Below are 19,971 nucleotides of genomic sequence, written 5' to 3' on the forward strand. Positions count from 1 at the left end.
GATTATAGGCCTGTGCCACCATTCTCTCCATGATTAATTCTTTAGTTAATTTGCTGAAACTGATTGTAATTAACAGAAGGTGTTTCAAGTGGCAGCTCTGAGTGATTGTCCTTATCTGTGTTTCTGTCTTGGCTGTAACATTGGGTTGTGGGGGTTGGGCTTCCTCCTTCCTTAGCATGGAAAGGGCGTAGGAAAGAGGAACCTAAGGTCCAGAGTGGTGTGGGAGAGCTGCGTTTGGCCATGCTTGGGGGACCTGTTCAGACTCACGGTGTGGTTTCTGAATAGGCTCTGAACTGTTTGGGGAAAACCCTTCCATTTGGCAGAATGCACATCTCGGTCGTTACTGGAGTCTACACCCTCTAAGGTGAGCCCTTTGAGAGTGGCATAGTGGGGCACACACGATGAGTTTGCCTCCGTGGGGATTTCCAAGAGAATGCAGCAAACCCCGTTCGAGTTCACCATTCCAGCTCCCCTGCGAAGTCCTCCTTTGAGCCTTTCACCTGAGGTCAAAGTTTTCCATGTATTTTCACCTGTTCTCCAGACTAAGCGTGTCTCACCAAACTGTCACACAGAGACCAAGGATTGTTCTATGATGTCTGATAAAACAAAGTTTAACTGTAAAATATTCAGAATTTCAGAAACTTTAATCTTAGTTTTTTTTATAACCTGTTCTACATTGTTTAAGAAACAGGAAATTTCAATGTAAAATAGCAGGGTGTTTAGTCATAAAGTATTTAGTATTTTGGAAACTTTAACAGGAAGTTCAACTATAAAATATTTAGGAACTTTAATCTTTATTCAGTCACTTATCTCTTGGTACAGTGTATATCCCGGTGTTTCATTGAGGACTGAGGCCGGGTCTGTATGTTCGATAGCTGCCCAAGAAGACAAGTGAGGTCAGAACCTCGGGGAAGTGAGCGTCACACACATCACCCGATCTGGACCCGTGTGACTTCAGGTTACCCAGGGACGTGTTGTTTCAGCCCAATGCAGATTGTCTGGAAAGGAGAAGTCGTACTTTATCTGGAAGGCATGTTGCTGGAGAGAGTGTGGGGAGGTCCCTGTGACTGTCAGATTCGCCCTGACTAGAACAGGCGTTGAGGAGGGCTCCAGAGCCAGTCTTCACCATCCACGCCAAGTGTGCAGCCTCCTCTGGTTCTGTCTGGACTGTGTGGCCCAGACCATGGTGTGGTCAGACCCATAAGTGACTCTGAAGGGTGCTGGCATATTCGCAATTAGTCCAAATGCTAACAAGATATAACTCAGTGAACGTTAAAACTCAGTGTAAGCACTAACATTTTATGACATCACTCACATGTGTTTATGTGTTAATACTGAATTTAACAAAATGAGTTTTATAGAAGATTTTTCAAGAAGGAGCAAGTATGTGCTATCAGAGCACAATCGTGTAGCAAACCATGCTTAATTACCTTTAAATACCTCAAATAACACCCCAAGAGCAATGAGTCTTGAAAATGCAGATATCGCAAAGTAGAGAACTTTCCTCATTATGACATTTTGCAGAAGTTTGGGTATTTATGTGGATTATAACACACTATGCTTTATTTCAATTTTGTGTTATGACATAATGGCAGCATTACCACAGGTAAACTAGAACCGCTTTTCAGCTGAGATCCAGACTTGGCCTAATGTGAGCAAGGGGTTTATTTTATTTAAGAGTATTTGATTACTTAATTTTATCACACAGCTTCCACTCTGAATTTATTTACTAAGACCAAAAGCCTTCGTCAAGTAGATAACAATTCTGAGATTTAATTGGAAGCATATCTTTAATTATTTTTATTTTCTTTCCATAACTGCAGGGTTCCCTCCTTACTCCCCTGAACTCAGCCATTAATGGCGTTACTAGCGATGACCTTTAGCTGCAGGGCGTGCAGCTGTTTCTCTGGTCTCCTTTCATTTGTAGTCCAGGGATCGTTTTCAGTTTTGTGAAGCTGTGGGTGACCCTTGAACTGAATTGTCCATCTCCTGTCAGTGTGCTAAGAGCTTGACCATTCTAGACCTCACACACTCAGGGTTGGCTCTGACTCCAGCTGGCGGCAGTTCTAAGGAGCCTGGCTCCTGTCACAAACGGAGAAAAAGAGGACTGGGAACCAAAGACCAGCTTGGGACAGAAGCTGCCACAGCCATGCTGTGCTCCCCCACGTGGAGGACAACTGGGAACGGGAAGGCTGACCTCCCTTGTCTGTTTTTCAAAGGTTTCTCTGGATGTCAGCTTCTGATGGAGGGAGCGTAACCACTTCTCAAGAGGAGGGGAAAAGCAGGGGAGAAAGCAGAACAAATCAGCGCCTTTTCCTTACCAAAATCTAAAAATATTTTCTGCCATTCATAATCCCAACTTCCACTTAAAAGAGGACTTTAAGGATTTAATTTTATCTTCTAATTTTCCTCACAAACTTTAGAAAACATATGCAAGCACTCCTCTGTTTACGCATATTGCCGCTGGCATTTTAACTTCATTACTTGGGAATTTATAACATGATATCTGTGTGCACATGGACACTGAGGCAGCTCCTCGGGCCTGATTCCTCCTGTCACCCCAGCTCACATGGGGCTCCAGACTTTGCAGGGCCTCAGAGAACAGCACTGTCCACTCTGGGGCACACGGGAGCAGCCACTTGTTCTAGAGTGAGGTCCTGGTGGCTTTTGAGCTCAACTCAGAGCAGAAAATGTGTTGACTCGGGGGTATGAGACTCCCTTATGGCCTGGAAGAAGTTTTAATAAAACATACTTCCCCTGATCCAGCATTATTCCTTGCAAGGTGTGCTGGGTGTGGCTTCATGGTGCTCAGACAGACCCCAACCAGCATCATTGTCATCTGCTAAGCCCTCAGGTCCTGCTGGGAACGTACTGCATGCAGTCGGGGCAGCACAGGACACAGATGCAGAGTGAGGCTTAACACAGGGGCAGGAGATGGCTTAGCACAGGGTACAGGGATTGGGTGTGGCATTCTTAACACCACTCTGGCCGTCTCTGCCCCTTCTGTGACTCTCCTGGTGTCAGCCCGGTCTTGGAGCAAAGCAGACTTTCTCACTGTGTCCCACACAGAAGATAACCACACCCCTCTGAAATCGCTGAATACTTCTGCTATTTTGTGTGTCATTTCTTCTGATTGACTTTGATTCCATGAAAACTCTGGCTTGTGACGCTCCAGTGGACCCAGCTCAGAGTCTAGTGTACCTGAAGGTGAAGACCACACAGAGTAGAGAAGAGAAAGCCAGAGTCAGAGGGGAGCAGAGACAAAGACTGTTAGAGACAGGGACCAAGATGGACAGCAATAGAGAGGCCCAGAGCCACAGCGAGGCAGCAGCAGAGACCGAGGGTCAGAGGCAGAGGGAGAGGTGATGGATAGAGGGCCACAGGGACAGAGGAAAGGGAATTTCGAACATCTGGAGGGAGCCAGAGGGGACAAGGTCACACACTGAGTGGCTCATGGTGGCCTGTCTGGAAAGTCTCAGTGTGACTGACTTATTCAAGTTACTCCACATTTGTACCTCAGCATGCAGTGTGTGTAGTTCTGTTTTATTTCCATGATTTCATACTCAATGACTAGAAAAATATTGACAATTAGCATTAAATTCACATATGGTTTTAAGGAGCCGTATGTGAAAAAGAATATACTATTGTTTTGCAATATTTAATCAGACCTATAAAATTAAAACAATGCATGTAAAGGAAAATGGCTTTATATTTTGTGCAAATTTGCCCAGTCGTCTTGAGAGGATTTCTCTCTGCCTCTCTGATGCTGAAAATGTAAAACACAAATACGCTATGGACATTACACTGAAACTTCACAGTGCATGGTTTTCCTTTCATTGCCTTCCCTGTTCTGACACGGTCTTCCTTACAGCAGTCTGCACATTGGTTCTGGGGAGTTGGGGAAGTGCTGAGTGGCTCTGGGGACTTGTTTATTGTCTGGGTCCACTTAAAGCAAAGACTTTTCCCAGAATGAGAGGAAACCCTCACTGAAGAAGTGGCTTTTGTGCTCCACATTCCACCAGCCTCTGCATGTGGACAGTAACTTAATGCACTTAAAACTGACAGGCCGTTGAGGTCCCTGGTGCAGCCTGTGACTACGTGTTGCATTTTCCCATACCCATGCAAACACACATATGCACTCACAAGCTTGTGCACACACACATATTCAAGGGCACACACATGGTCATGTGCACACACGCTCATGTACACCATGCTTGTACATATCACACTCTCATGCACACACACAAATACCCACATCACTCAGACTCACACGTGTGTGCATTCCACAACTACACCCATACCTGGACATGGGTACACACATGCATGCATTCCTGCAACAGCCAAGCACACCCACATCCATGTGCACATTCACAAGTGCATACACACTTGCACACACATGCACAAACACACACGCACACACATGTGCAGGCTTGGTCCTTGCAGCACAGTGCTGCTTAGAGCCTGCCGTAAGAACGTGGTATCACTGAGATGTCTCCTAACACTTCTGCTGCTTTTGCAACCCTGCAGCTGACCAGACTGGGATGTTGTTCATAGGAGATGCTGTCCTACAGGTCAGTAGTTCAAACCTGAGCCCCTCACTTTATTGCATTTTTATTTTAAACTTGTCTTAATTATTGTCCTCAATATTCTTAATTTATCATCTATCCAGGTTAATGGCATTAATGTAGAAAATGCAACCCATGAAGAGGTGGTAAGTGTGCTACGTTTTATAGTTTTTGTTTTTTAGATATTCTGTTATTCTGATGAGTTCTTCTGTTATTCTACATTTAGCTGAGTGTGCTCATAGGCACGGAGTCTTAGAAATGGAATGAATATGTAAAGATTTAGTAAATCTCGTGGTTTCATGAGCTGCACGAGATGCTTTACAGACGTGCTTTCTTGGCTCTTTGGAACACCGTGGATGTGTGTTGTTATTGCCCATTCTAAATTTGAGGGAAATAGACTTGGTCCAGGACCACATCAGGCTACACACAGGCAAAGACACCCGGCCGTGAGGGCTCAGTTCCCACAGCCAGGCTGTGTGGCTGGTGCCGGGGACCTGTGCAGGAAGGGCCATGGGGATAGAGCTGCTCATGGTGCCTGTGGGGTGGGAGCAGAGGCAGAGATGGCATAAAGCTGGTCTGGAGAAATGAGGTGAAGGAAGTAGGGGGTCGGGTGCCAACAGAGCTGACCACATGCAGAAGGCCCATGCTGGGGTGAGGGGTGAGGACACACAGACAAGAGTGACAGAGAAGCCAAGTTGGGAGGCAGGCCTGGGACCAAGACCCCTCCTTGGGGTCTGTGATGGTCGATCTTGATCCTTGGGGTCTGTGATGGTCGATCTTGATTGTATTGAGAAGTGAGCCCCTGGTGCGTCTGTGAGGATGCCCAGAGGGGATTAACTGAGTGGGGAAACCTGCCCCAATGTAGGTACTGTCATCCCGTAGGCTTGGGAGAAATAAAAGGGGAGGAGGAAGAAGCCAGAGCACAGATGTTTGTTTCTGCATCCCTCTCACGTCATCCCGCCCTGTGCCTATGCCCTCCCCACCATGGCAGATGAGAACTTTTGAAACCATAGCCAAAATAAATCCTTCTTCTGCAAGTTGTGTCTTGCAGGTCACAGCAGTGAGAAAGGCTGACTGGTACCGAGGCTCTCACCACTCTGTTCTGTGTGTTGCAGCAAAATTCAAACAGGATTTTAATTTGTTAGCATTCCCTAGGAAGTTTGATGGGCGTTTGTGCGCTCATTCTTTCGTCAGTGCTGATCTTTTTCGATAAGCCCTGGGTAAGGAGAGCAAAAGTCATGAGTACGCAACACGACGTCCATGAAACCAGATGGCACGTTTGTAGCAGCTTGTACCTAAATGAGGACCAGCATGTGCTGTTGGCTTGTTTCCTCATTCAAGACGTGGTTCCTGATCTGTCCTGAGCACCAGGCCTGGGAAATTCACACAGGGTAAGCTCTGTCCTGGCCTTGAAGGACAGCAGTCCAGGTTCACATTCAAGGGAGAATGTGTGGTTACTCTCCAAACTAACAGTGTTTATGTCCGTGTTCCATCTCTGCAAGACGGGACTTCATAAGGCAAGGAAACACGATATAATTGAAAACAGGCTACATGACTCCTACTCCTGCCCAGAACAAGTGAAAACACTCATCCAAGAAGCAGGATTTTGAGTGAACGGGGCATCGGCCTCATAAACGGTCTGATATTTGATTCTTACAAGGGTACTCTTACCAGTTCTATGCCCAGATTCTTACGTGATGCACCGTAAATTACTGGAGCTCATGATGCTTGTAGTGTCAGTTCCTCAAGCTCATGAAGGTCATAAAATCTTACATTTGTAGCCTTCATAAATCATAGGGTGTTACTCCTGTCCCCATTGTTCAGAGTAAGTTCTAGCTTTCACTCAAAAGGGAAAAATGTCAGTTATGCTCAAAGCAAAGAGTTTTTGTCGATGTAAGTATTAAAGATACACACCCACAAAATGAATCTGAATCACTCTGCTGCTTTGGAAATGCCCTATTAACTTAGGCTGGTAAAGCACATAGACCTGTAAACATACACAAGCCAGCAGATGATTCCCTTTTAATACATCTGTGTATTTTCGTCACTTTGGTATATAATATTATAGTAGCAGCTGTAGGAGACAGTAAACTGTCCATGAGTTCATGAACTGCTGTGAATAATTCTGAGACATGTGGCCACTCGGATAAAGAAGAAAATCAATGACAGTTATCATTAGTGCACATCCATGTGAGGTCAAGGGTTACCGCAGGAACTTTGGGTCCCAGGGAGGGTCCCCGCTGCCTGTGTCTCTGCGATGCGTGGGTGTGGGAACCCTCTGTTGTCCCACAGAGTACAGAGCTCTGGGGTCGCCTGTCTGCTCCTCCAGAACCCAACACAATGGTCCCATCCTGTTCTGCACTTGATGGCCTCAGGGGCTCTTGGAATAAGAGGCCTTACAGTTTCACATTTCTACAGCTGCATTGAAAATTTATAAAAACATCTCAAATATTAGATTAATATATTGCAAAAGAAAATCACTTCCAGTCCAGTATTTCAGTCTGTATTCTTAGCTACTAGAAGAACCACAGATAAAAATTATCCGAACTGATAAAAATTCAGTAACTCCTCTTATGCACCCTTCTTGTGAAATTTAAATTAGTCCTTTTTAAAGAAACATATTTCAGTCATCTACATCAGCTTTCCTTAAAACTAAGACCGTGACCCTTGCTGTGTTTATGTCCAGCAGTTCTGAATTTTTCGAACTATTATACAGATAGAGCAGAAGGTCCCTCTGGCTTGTCTGTTCTGCGTGTCAGCTGGAGACTGTAACCTGCATTAAGAGAAACCGAGAGGCAGATGAGTTCGTGTCGTCCACGCGCACAGCCACAGTCGTGAGAGCTGAAACCGCTGTGTCTCTCCAGGTAGTCTACTTGACAGATGTTCAAGGGAGCGTCTGTCATAGTGCTAAGACTGTCACAATGTGAGCAAGCAAGGCCTCTGTCTTCAAGGCCGATCAGGGTCTAGAAGGGGATACTCATGAACCATTCACAAATTCAGTAGCATCAGAAAGCAAAAGCTGCAGTGAATGAATTCTGCAGAAGCTGCTGCTGAAGACAGAGGAGGAGACAAGCCTCAGGCTGGCTCTCCTCTGCTCTTGGAGCACAGAGGGGGCTGGGAGCTCCCCTCCCCATGCTCCCTCAGTGAGTTTGAATAGGTTTCTCTCTGCATCTTCCCATGGCTCCACGGCTTCTCTTTCTCAGGTTAATTGACAAAATTCTCCCATCACTGCTCACGAGAAAGCATCCAGGAACCGAAGTGCCTTGTCCCATGGTTGTCAGGAAAGCAGGAGCAATTCCAGGCATTGCAGCTGTGTGTTAGCTTTATCACTGCAGTGAGCAGATACCTGAAAGAACAACTTGAAAGAAAGAGTTAAGTGAGCCTCCGGTTTCAAAGCTCTCAGACCGTAGTCCTTCCTTGGCCTCATTGGTCCTGGGCCCATGGTGGGACAGAACATCATGGTGGCAGCCATGTATGGAGGAGACTGTTCACCTCATGGTCAGCAGGACGCAGAGAGAGGAAAGGTCCAGGGACCAGGCGCAGCCTTCAGAGGCATGACCCCGGGGCCTGCTGCCTCCTGGACAGTGCCACAGTTTGGGTCTGTATTCAACATATGAACCCATGGGAGAAATTTCCTGTCAAACCGTAACATTCTGCCCCTGGCTCCAAATGCTCGTAGGCATCAAACATTTAAAAATTCCAACATTTTTCAAAAGCCCAAGTTCAAAGTCTCCTCTGAGCCTTCAGGCAGCTCTTAGCTGTGAGCCCCTGTGAAATCAAAACCAAGTTACATACTTCCACTTCCACGAACAATGGAACAGAGTAAACATTGTCCTTAAAAGGGAGGAACAGGGGCTAGAAAGGAGGGATGGGATCACAGTCCGACTGAAACCCAGCAGGGCAGACATTAAATCCTATAGCTTTGTGTCTGGCACCTGGGGTGTGTGGTGGTGCATCGTGGCTTGGACAGATCTTCCCCAATGGCCTTGCTGTTTTCAGCCCAGGTGGCTCTCTCTTGGCTGGCTTCACATGTTACCTATGGCTTTCTTTGGCAGACTGTGGCCTCTCCAACACCCTGGAGTCTCCATTGCTGCTTAGGCTTCTCTCTATCAGCTTCATGTATCACCTGCTCTGAGGCCACTGCAGGGATCCTGACCCCGCCACACTCTGCCTGGCCACCCAGGGCTTCTTTGAAGTCTGGGTGGAAACCTTCCTTATCCTGTAAGCGTTCTGCATGCCTGCAAAGCCAGCACCACAGGGACAGTGCCATTGGCTCAGACGGTAGGCAGGTCCCCTTGGAGCTTCCTGTTGAGTGCCTGGGCTGCAGAATGCAGGAAACCTTCCCCAGGTGACCCCATGTGAGCAGGGCACTGTGGAACTCTCTTTTCAAACTGCTTCAAATGAATTAAAGCCCAGAACTTGTTTCCAGTTGTGGGAATGTTTGCGACCAGGGGCAGGCGGGGGAGGAAAAGAGAATGATAGAAAGTGTATGATATTGAATTGTAAGAAGAATGCGTAACAAAATGCTCTGACAGCTATTGAATAATGGGGTGTGGGGGAGAAAGGCAAGGGAGAGCAACAGAGGAAATTAATCTGATTAAAGTAACATTTTCATAGGTGAAATATCATGGCAGAAACCTTTTGAACCATAAACATACACTTACATAATGAAGGACAGGGAGTAAAACAGGTCTGGTTAAGGGGTGGGAACTAATAGGATGAGAGGGTGAATAGAGATGATCAAGGAGGGTGAATATGGCCGATGTACTTTATATATATGTAAGAAGACAGAACAATGAAACCTGTCAAAATTATTTTAAGTAGGGGGAGGGGATAAGGGAGAATGATGGTGGGAGTGAACCCAATCAAGGCACGTTGCAAGATGGAAATGCCAGTCAACCCCTGTACAACTAATGCGTGCCAACAAAAATCCCTCTATGCACTTGCACTTGCTTCATGGGGTGCAGAGTGGCAGCTGGTTGTTGAGATGACGCCCTCAAGGTATCTTTCCTATTGTCCTGGTTAAAGCACTTGATTTATTGCAGCAATGCTAACCTCTTTGGTAACCCCACTCTCCCCGTCAACGTTAAACACACTCCTTTTCTGGTCATATCTTTCTGCTCTGATTTTTACTCCCAATCTCACAATAAACCTGGCTAAAAGCAGCCAGCAGCAGCCACAGGCTGACTGCTGACTTGAAACACCCCCAGCCAAATCAGTTTATCCATTATCTTTTAATTCAGCCTCCCTCAAAGTCTCAGGACGTGAAAGAAATGTAGAATTCTTTGCCAGAGTGTAACACACGTGGCTTCCAGTCCTGTTCCCGGCTCAAGCCTCACGAACCTGCTTTCACTGTCACATTCCTGGGAGCATCCTGGTCCCCGGGGCTCCCACCAGAATTGCCCATTAAAGCTCTGCTTAGAGCATCCTAGGGTTTTCTATCCTGCTTCTCCAAACTCTTCCAAATTCCTCCCACAAACCAGATCCAAGGCTTAAGAACCACATAGTCATGTTTGGTCATGCAGTGACCCAACTTCTCCACTACAAATGTCCTATACTAGTTACTTTTCTTGTCACTGTGACAAAATCCCTGATATAAAGTTAAGGGAGAAAAGGGCTATTTCAGCTCACAGTTTCAGAGAGATCAGCGCACAATCCTTGGATCCACTGGTTCTGGGCCCATGGTGATACAGAACACCATGGCAGAGGTCCAGCCGAGGAGGAAGCTGTTCATCTCATGGCAGACCGGAAAATGACAGGAAGGGACCAGGGGACAGGTATGGTCTCCAGAGCACCTGAGACCTCCTTCATCTAACTATGCCCTACCTGCTAAAGTTTTCAGAACCTTCCAAAATATTGCTGCCAGCTGAGCAACAAGCTTCCAACACATGCATGAGTCTGTGAGGAACATTTCATAATCAGACTGTAACAAGTTGTCACAGAAACTTGGGATAAAGCCCTCCTGCTATCCACGGGTAGTCTCAGGAGATCTTGGTTTCTTTTGCATCCTGAACAAAGAATTGGGTGGAGACACACAACTTGCAAGGCAGCAGCAAAGTTCTTTTGAAAAATGAAGGCAGGAAGGTACGCTGCAAGAGAGCGTGGGCTCTGGCGAGATGGCTGGGATTACAGGTGTATACCACCACCCCTGGCCCAAGAATATACTTCTAAATAACATGGGAGTTAAAGAAGAAATCTCAAGAGAAATTAACATACAATTTGAAGTAAATGAAAATAAAAACAGAATTTAAAATCTGGGGGATGCAGTGAAGCAAGTGTTTAGAGGAAAATCTAGAACATGGAAGGAGCCCATATACTAGAAAAGAAGAAAGACCTGTAAACTTCTAAGCTTCCCTTTAAATCACTAAAAACCAAAAAGCAAATGAAGTACTCAGCAAACAGAAGTGGTCCAGCTATCAGACTCTGCATTTGTATCCACAGTAAATGAATCAGTCTGTATAAGAGACACCTGCCGTCCTGTGTTCACCACAGCTCTGTTTGCAATGACAGAATGTTTGCATGATGTAGATGCCACCTCCATGACTGGGCACCTGAGTGAATAGACAATGTGATAGTGTAGTTGTGGAATACTATTCAGCCCTAAAAAGAAAGAAATCCTGCCATTTGTGACACCGTGATAACCCAGAGGACGGTGTGGTAAGTACAACAAGCCAAGCACAGAAAGGCAGGTAACTCACCATTGCACCTCCCTGTGGAGTGTGAAAGCGTCAGACCACAGAGCGCCAGGAGCTGCGGCAATACGGGGGAGAGTTGGGTAGGCTGATCGAGCACACCCGTTTAAGTTATTACGCAGGAGGGTTTAGTTAACGAGATCTATTGCCCAACATGGTGAGTAGAGCTGGTAACGATGAATTCTTAAAACTTGATAAGAAAATAAGTTCTAAGTGTTTTCACCACGAAAAAGGTAACGAGGTCTGGGAGGAGGTGCGTGTGCTAACTGAACTCGGCCACACCGAACGTGTGTGTCCGAGCAGGGAGCTGTGTGTGCGACGAACCTGCCCGATCTTATTTGGAGTTCATGAATTCTCGTGAAATGAATGGCTTTATCCTGAAGAAAACAGGAAGCAGAAGAAAACAACAGATGCCAGACCAGAGATTAGTGAAGTGAAAACTCCAAATCAGTAGAGAAAATCAACACAGCGGAAAGCTGGTTCTTTAGAAAGATGTTTTTAAAATGAAGCTCCTAGCCAGGAGAACTAAGAAAAGAGACATAAGGCTCAGTTAGGTAATGTTATAAACAAGAGGTGACATCCCTACCGATCCTGTAGACACTAGGAGAGTAACAAATGAATGCTATGAACGACTCAACGCCCTGGAGTTGTTCATCTAGATGAAATGGACTAATTTATTGAAAGATGCAATCTGAAAAAACTCCCACCAAAGAAAAACTGAACAGGCCTACATCCATGAAAGAAAGTGAACCAAGTCGGGCTTGCTGGTCCATGTTTATAATCCCAGCTACTTGGAGGATGAAGGCAGGACGATCCTGAGTTTGAGGTCAGGCCAGGCAAATGTCATCAGACAAAGATTTTTCTCAAGGTCGAAATCAAACAACAGGGTTGGGGGCATAGCTCAAGTGGTAGAGTGCTTTCCTGGCATGAGCAAGGCCCTGGGCTCAATCACCATTACCACAAAAAGAAAAGAACCCAAACTCATAACTATTGGTTCCAAACCACAAAGCAGCAGACCAGCTCAGCTCATTGCTGACCCCCACCACACATTTAAAGAGGAATTATAGCAGTTCTCTACAACCTCCTAGAACACTCCTAACTCATCCTCTGTGTCCTGCCTTGCTGTAAAATCAAAACCAGTTGAGTTAATGCAAAAAATCTACACACCAGTACCTCTTACTAACATATTCAAAAAATCCTCACCAAAATATTTAACAAATGGAGTCCAACAATGTTAAAAAAATGATCTTCTAAGATCAAGTTGGATTAACCCCAGGTACGCAAGGCCGTTTCAACATTTGGAAATCAAATTACATCATCTAAGCAGAATAATGAAGAAAATCAGATCATATCAGCAGATGCAGGAAGATCTTTCAACAAAATATAATTACAATTTATGACAAAATACTCTCATTAAACTAGAAGTGAGGGGAAACAACCTCAAATTAATAAGGACTATTTTAAAAACCTACAGTTAACATTGTACGTAATATGAGAATCTGGAAGATTTCTGACTGAGATCAGGAACAAAGCAAGGATATCCTCCCTTACTACTTCTGATACAGTAAGACAATAAAAGTAAATTAAATGGGTACACATTGGGAAAGAGGAAATAAAACTGTCTTCGTTTGCAAATGACATGATCATCCATGTAGAAAATCCAAAAGAACCAACAAGAACAACAACCACCCCCCCAGCAAAATATAAGGCCAGTGCCATGATGAGCAAGTGACATTTGAAATTAAAAAGACAGCACCATTTGTGCTAGACCCCTCCCCTCAAAATACTTAGGTGTAATAAAATATATGCAAAATATATTTGAGAAAAACCACAAAGTCTGATGACATAAATCTAAGAACTGAAACAAATGCAGAAATACTCTGTGATCATGGATGGATGTCTCAATAGCCTCAAGATGTCAGTTCTTCTGACTTCTTGATCTATACTTCCAACGCAGTCCACTCAGAATCCAAGTGTGTTATTTTTGGATTTTAACAAACTAATTCTAAAGTTTACGTGACGAGGAAAAGACCCCAAATTCTCAGTATGATATTGAAAGAGAAGAAGCCCAGGTTTAAGGCTTCCTATGAAACTACTGTAATTAAGGCAGTGTGGTTTTGGTGAAGGAATGCAACAAACAGATCAAGAGAACAGAAGGCCGGAGAGCCCAGACGCAGATGCACAGAGCCGTGGCCGCTGCTCTTTGACAGAGGAACAGTACAATGGAGAAAGATCATCTTTTCAATAAACGGTGCTGTAACACCATGGATGTGCTGGACATCCATGTGCAAAACAACGAATGTAGACAGAGACTTAACGCACTTCATAAACACTAACTCACAATGAATTATATACAAGTGTAAAACTCAGCAAACTCCTTGAAGGGAGCAAGAGAAAATCTGGACGCCCTTGGGCTGGGCGATGCCTTTTTAGACACAAAACCAAGGACTCAGTCCATAAAAGGAATGATTGCTAAGCTGGCCTTCATTAAACTTGTCTCTGCTTTGCAAAAGGCGCTGTCAGGAGAAGGAAGACAGCCAGACTGAGATAAAATATTTGCAAATGGCATTTCTGATAAAGGGTTCTTACCCAAACTATTCAAAGAACTCTTCAGCTCTGAAAAAACGAACAGCCCAGTTATAAAAATGGCCGAAGACCTTAACAGCTATCTCACTTCAGAAGGCTCACAGATGGTAAATAGGCATATGAAAAGAAATTTTGTCTGGGGACAGGGTGGGAACAGGAAATCCCACCTATTGTGGTTAGAATGCAAAATGCCCCAGACGCTTTTGAAGACAGTTGGCAGGTTCTTACAAACCTATGGCCCAGTATTCATGCTTTTTGGTTTTTTGTGTAGAGTTAAGATTCATTCTACACAAAACCTGCACATGGATGACTTTGGCAGCTTTATTCATCATTGACAAAACTTGGAAACAGTCAAGACATCCTTCAGTAGATGAACGGATAAGTAAACCATGGTCCATTTAGATGAGATATCATTCAGTACTAAGGGAAGTGAGCTTCCAAATCACGGGAAGACATGGAGGGTCTGTAGGTGCACAGAAAGTGAAAGAAGCCAGTCTACAAAGGATTCATGCTGGGGACTCCATGTGTGATTCTGGAAAAGGCACGCTGTGGAGTCAGTGAATGACAGTGGTTTTCAGGAGCTTGGGAGGGATGGGCAGTGAAATTGTTCTGTGCACCTCTGTGATGGTGGATTCATGACTTGATATGTCCTTGAAGGATGTAGGTTCATCACTTTTTAAAATTTTCCCTCTAACAGGGTTTTCGATAGTGGGAGCAGGAAATTCAGAAGCACCCTGTATCTTCTGTTAAGTCTTGATGTGAACCTAAAACTACTCTAAAAACAAACTTCTTTAAAAAAAAAGGATAACTGAGTATGACGGCAGGAAAATATGACATTGTGTGTGCACCATGAAATGTGGCTGGCTAAAAGTATTTCATGAAATAGTTGTCAAATGTGCAGGTGTGTGTGTGTGTGTGTGTGTGTGTGTGTGTGTGTAGGTGCAGGTGAACATGTTTTTATGAGTTTCTGTAAGTGTCCATGTGTGCACATGTGTGTACGTTGGCTTTTCTTGGTTAAGTGTGTATTTGTGTATAGGTGTATTTAGATGCAATGTGTCTGTGCAGACTGTCCCTTCATTGTGTGTGTGTGTTCCTGGATGTGTGTATCCATGTGTGTGTCTCTGTGTGCCTCTGAATGCAAGTTTCAAAGGGTACCGGAGGCTCTGTAGTATATAATTCCCAGACCCAGGTCATTTGACAGCACAAAGAAATGACATCTGAACAGACTTTAAGGCACAAGGAGTGGTCAATGCAGCCAGAGCAGGCAGTGTGCAGAGTCCTGTTAGTGACTGTGTGAGTTACCCCCAGTCTCTCTGAATGAGATTTCCTGGCATCTTCCCGTGAGAGAACTGTGTTCCCAGTGCAAATTCCTGTAAGACATTAATACCCTAAGGGGGCCTCTCGGTGGAGCACCTCGTGACTCTGGGTGCGTGCTTCACGGGTCAAGTCTTGGGGCAGGAAATGATCACCCAAGGGTCAATTACGACATGATGGAACCGACACTCAAGCCAGGTGTGTGGACCCTGCACCTGCCTGAGCCCCCAGCAGATCAACGAGCCCCACCACTCTCCTGTCCCTTCTGAGATTCTGAGAGTTTGGAAAAAATCTACCCACCATATCTTCCCTGGTTCAGGGGAGAGCATTATTCATGCCCATCAGAACGGATGGACAAAGATTTCTCTTGACTGTCTGACGTTCCCTGTTACTAAGATTGCATCCATAAGATGTAATGCTGCTCTTCCGAGAAATGATCACAAATGCCCTAATAAGTGGTAGAGGACATTTAGTAGCAGGTGTTTGAGGTTTACGGAGCTGTGTGGGGATAATCTTTTAAGAGCAGCGTGGAGGAATTCCAGAAATGAAACATCAGAAGGGGTCTGTGTGGTGTCCATTTCCACATGGCCCAATGCATGTGTGTTCATTAGGATCCTTCAGGAGATGCTGAGACCCTTCCCACAGATCTTTGGGGACCCAGGGAGTCCTACCTGTCACTTGGAAGGGGTATCTGCTAAATTTAAGCCAATCTAGCTGCTTTCAGCCTTTATTGCTGCAGCCTCAGTAGGCAGGACTGAGCACACACGAGTGGAAAGCATTTCACTCACAACCCAGACATGCCTTGCACTGGGAAGGTGGCATGGGGACCCGCTGCTATGTAGCCAGGAGTGGGACTGAGGACCACAGAGACAGCAGTGAGGAAATGTCTGCTGTGTGGGAGCAGAGCTGATGTAGATACACAGAATAATGGGATTCGCCTAGTGTGACCTTACTTGTGTGACTAGGTGTATGACCTTGCCATGTGACCTAGCTGTGTCACCCAGCTATGAGACTAGCTGTGTCACCCAACTGTGTGACCTAGCTCTATGACCTATTGTGTGATCTGTGTGACCTGGATATGTGACATAGTTGTGTGTCCTAGCTGTGTGGCCTAGCTGTGTGACCTGGCTGGTGCAAATGTCACACTGAAGCGTGAGGTGTGGCGTGTGGGGCAGAAATCACAGAGAGAGGAGCAGACCTCTGCTGTCTACATGACTGGAGACACTGCCCGGCCTATGCCAGCCAGGCTCAGGTCGGCTCTCAGCCCCGGAGCAGCACAGCCCCTGGATGGGTCCCAAAGAACCTCATCTCATGCCCCATCTGACTCCCTTAGGTTGTGATCTGGGGGAAGCGACTTACACCAACTGGGCCTGATTGGTTTCATTTGTAAAATTAAGGGCAGAGTTTGTTCAAAACTTATAATTACTCCTGATAAGAGAATTATAGACTGTGTTCTGAATTTCAGACTTGTATGGAAAACAGCAAGGGTTGTGCATCTTTCAGAACACAGCCTGTAACATGACAGCTTCCCTTTAGGTGTTTTTGTATCATAGGTGTGAGTTCTGTCTTCAGCACAGGTGTAATGGTGTAGAAATCCACCTGGACTCTCTACTGCGGCCCTCTGCCCTGGTGGCCACACATGCCGGTCACTCACACCCCTCTGGGGTATCTAAGTGGGGCCACTTTTAAGCCCCCCCATGGAACAGTCACATCTGTAGACCCCTGCACAGTGGACCTAGACTGGTGTTTGATTGACTAATTGGGTGGCACCCAGCTAGCTTGACACATGAAGCTAACTGCTGGAACCAATAACAAGCCATGCATCTTGTTGAGGACAGCTGTGTAAAATATGCAAAGAAAAACCCTTAAAAATTATGCTTGCTTCAACGACACAGAAAAGGACCTGCTACTTTGAACTATGAATATCAGATGATCAGGAATATAAATAAAAACATGAAAACAACAAATGGAGCTGTCTCATGCCTAAGAAAGATGCTAAGAAAGGCTTTCCTCATGCAGAGTTGAAATTCAATTGTCTAAGGGTGTAGAGTGGCTAAAACTGTGCGGTGCAAAGTTAGGAAAGGAGAGGACGTGGGAACTGATCAAAAGTTTGTAATTATCCATGGGAGTAAGGCATTTGATTTTCCCCCAGAAATAACTTGTTCATGAACAAAGACAAGGGACAGTAAGTAATTACTTAGAGCAGTGATACGTGAGATGTGTAAGGAAGCAAAGCACGATGGACGCTGAAAACCAGGATCGTCTCAGTGCAGATGACAGAAGACAGCAGCTTCTCAACTTTAGACAAAAATCACAGTAAAGCAAGTTGGGCCCAATGCCTGTGACAGCTTGCATGAAGATGGTGGGTGCTAGTAGGGACTGCCTTAGTCATGGCCTATCCGGATGTGGTTGCCAGGAGGGGCCTGTGTTGAAGTCAAGCAGAGAGAACTTCTAGGAGCTAACTAAGAAGTTCAAAATGCATTGACCTAATTCCAACAGAAGTCACTCAAAATAATTGTTAAAGGTGGGCCTTACTTAAGCAGAGAAAATCCTCACGGTTGCAAACTCTTGGGTAGACACAGTGCCTCCTGACCCGGTGGGAAGGAGGCAGTGGGGCTGATGGGAACTCCAGCCATGGACATGGGGAAGTTGCAGGGTGCATGGAGAGGGCCTGAGTCCAGCAGCGTCAGCGGCTAGAATGGATGTGCAAAGGGCAGACCCAGCCCAGCGCACAGCAGGCTGCAGGGAGTACGCGTAAACATGTCCTTTCCTGTTGTTTTTAACAGGAGGTGTTCAGTAACATTGGGTGTACAGATGATGGTTAGAAAGTTAATTTATTAAAGGTTAACTTGTATAGATGCATTGCAAGCTGCTGTGAGAATTCAGGGTTAAGGGAAGGAATACAAAACCACAACATAGACTGGGCAGATCTCAGCTTCTGGTCAGTCTAACACTTCACCATCAAAACACTGGCTCATAAGTGAAAATGAAGTCCTCCTTCCTGTTTAAAAAGTGGATTCTTCTTTCGGCTCAGAAACCCAGTGCTGCCTTCACTGATGCATGCACACTCACACGTGCACACGCATGTGCTCAACAATGTACGCTCACACGTGCACACACATGTACTCAACAGTGCACTTCTACAGTGCACTCACACACTGGGCACACACATGCACACCCATAAGTATTCACACGCATGTGTACTCACGTATTTGTAGAAATATGCACACATGCAGGCAGACATGTTCTCACTGGTCAACTGACACCAGCATGCACACATACAGACATGCACACTCATACATGCATGCACTTACACTCACACATGCACACCCATGCACACTGTCACCCTCACACACTTATACACACACACAAGTATATGCCATCTACCAGAGAGACACTTAGGACAGTAGTCCAAAAGGTGAATAACGAGAGGACATTATGGCAGAGGTTTAGAGTCAAAGGTTGGGAGCAGCTGGAGCCCAGCGTGCGTGGAATCCAGTGTCCACGCCAATAAGCAGTGGTAGTGCTGCTCTGGCCACAGTGGTGCATGCAGACATGGATGGCTTTTCCATCATGCTCAAAGGACCCCCTGCTGGACTGGGCTGTGAGTGCTAGTTTAGTCTGATAAAAGAGCTTCACCAAGGTGCTGAGTTCTGAGGTGGGAGGAGGGGACTGTGTAGTTTTGGGAGCCCATGGTGGGCAGTGAGTGTGTAAGAAGGCAGGTCCCCAGCATTCAGAAATGAGCAGGTAGACCTGGGCCAACCAGGAAGAAAAAGTACCAGGTGAGGCGGGCGGAAGAGCAGGGTGGTGGGTACTGAGGGCCACAGGAAAAGACCTGAGAGGTCAATTCAGATAAAGATAGATGAAGATTCAGCTTCACAAGGCTGGGTTTGGCGAGGTGACCTGAGAAGGCCCGAGATGACAGAAGGAATCGGAGTACCAACCAATATGTAAAAGCATTTTGCTGTGGGAGGGGGCATGGAAATGCTTCAGGTGTGCGCAGGCCATAGCCACAGAGGAAGTCGTCGGTGGAATGCAGTGCTCTGGCATGTTTCAGGCCTGTGAAGAGGAACTCAGCAGAAGTCACCTGATGGAGACAGGAGTAAATTCAGGTGCAAGGGTTAGAGGGCTGGAGGAATGACCTGTAGCCTGAAGTGAAGCAGCCAGAAATACTCCCCTGAGACAGACAGAAGACAGGACCAGCTCAGATGGGTGAGTTGGCAGATGTGGTGATGGGAAAACAGGGCCATTTTTTTTATATATAACTCAGAATGAAGACCTTTGTCTGCAGCTGACAGTGGGGAGGGGATGTGGAGTCGGAGGCTGGACAAAAGGTGGGAGATGTCCTGCTGAAGTTTCCTGGAGGCATGAGACCCTAGACGGCCACAGCTTTTGAGAAGGATGAGCCAGCCAGAGTTGTCTCTCTGCTCAGTTGTGCAGGAGGGTCCTTGCGGTGTGTGTGTGAGAGGAGCCGGCAGCATCTATGGCTTGCCTGAGGAAGGAGCAGCCTGGTTCCTCAAAGCCAGAAGGCAAGGAGCAGATGGGAATTGTTAGTGTACAGTTTTACAGAGTAAAACAGAAAAACCTAGTACCCGGGGAGTCAAGTGGGGAGTTTGAGGTCTTATGACAGGCAGAATTACGTGTGGGACCAGGGCCCAACCTGAGGTTGGGGCGTCTTGTGGGGACTGGGTTCACCAGGATGAGGCTGGGGCTGCCTAGAGGGAAAGGGGAATGCCTTCCAATTGGAGACAGGCTGCTTGGGCCACAGTGGGGCTGGGGTTGTGTGCTGGCGCTCTGTGTCCTCCTGGGGTCAG

General features: G+C 46.0%; 1 protein-coding gene across 7 annotated transcripts in view; it reads left to right on the plus strand.

Annotated features, from left to right (window-relative positions):
- Window positions 1-19,971, plus strand: part of Sntg2 (syntrophin gamma 2) — a 226,846-nt gene that overhangs the window by 91,872 nt on the left and 115,003 nt on the right. For all 7 annotated transcript variants that reach the window (XM_074049063.1, XM_074049064.1, XM_074049066.1 and 4 more), the window contains exons 5-6: window positions 4,528-4,571; window positions 4,670-4,711. In XM_074049063.1, coding sequence (XP_073905164.1) covers window positions 4,528-4,571; window positions 4,670-4,711 — 86 coding nt within the window. The remainder of the gene's footprint in view (window positions 1-4,527; window positions 4,572-4,669; window positions 4,712-19,971) is intronic.

The sequence above is a fragment of the Castor canadensis genome, chromosome 12 (genome assembly GCF_047511655.1).
Source record: "Castor canadensis chromosome 12, mCasCan1.hap1v2, whole genome shotgun sequence".
NCBI classification, from domain to species: domain Eukaryota; kingdom Metazoa; phylum Chordata; class Mammalia; order Rodentia; family Castoridae; genus Castor; species Castor canadensis.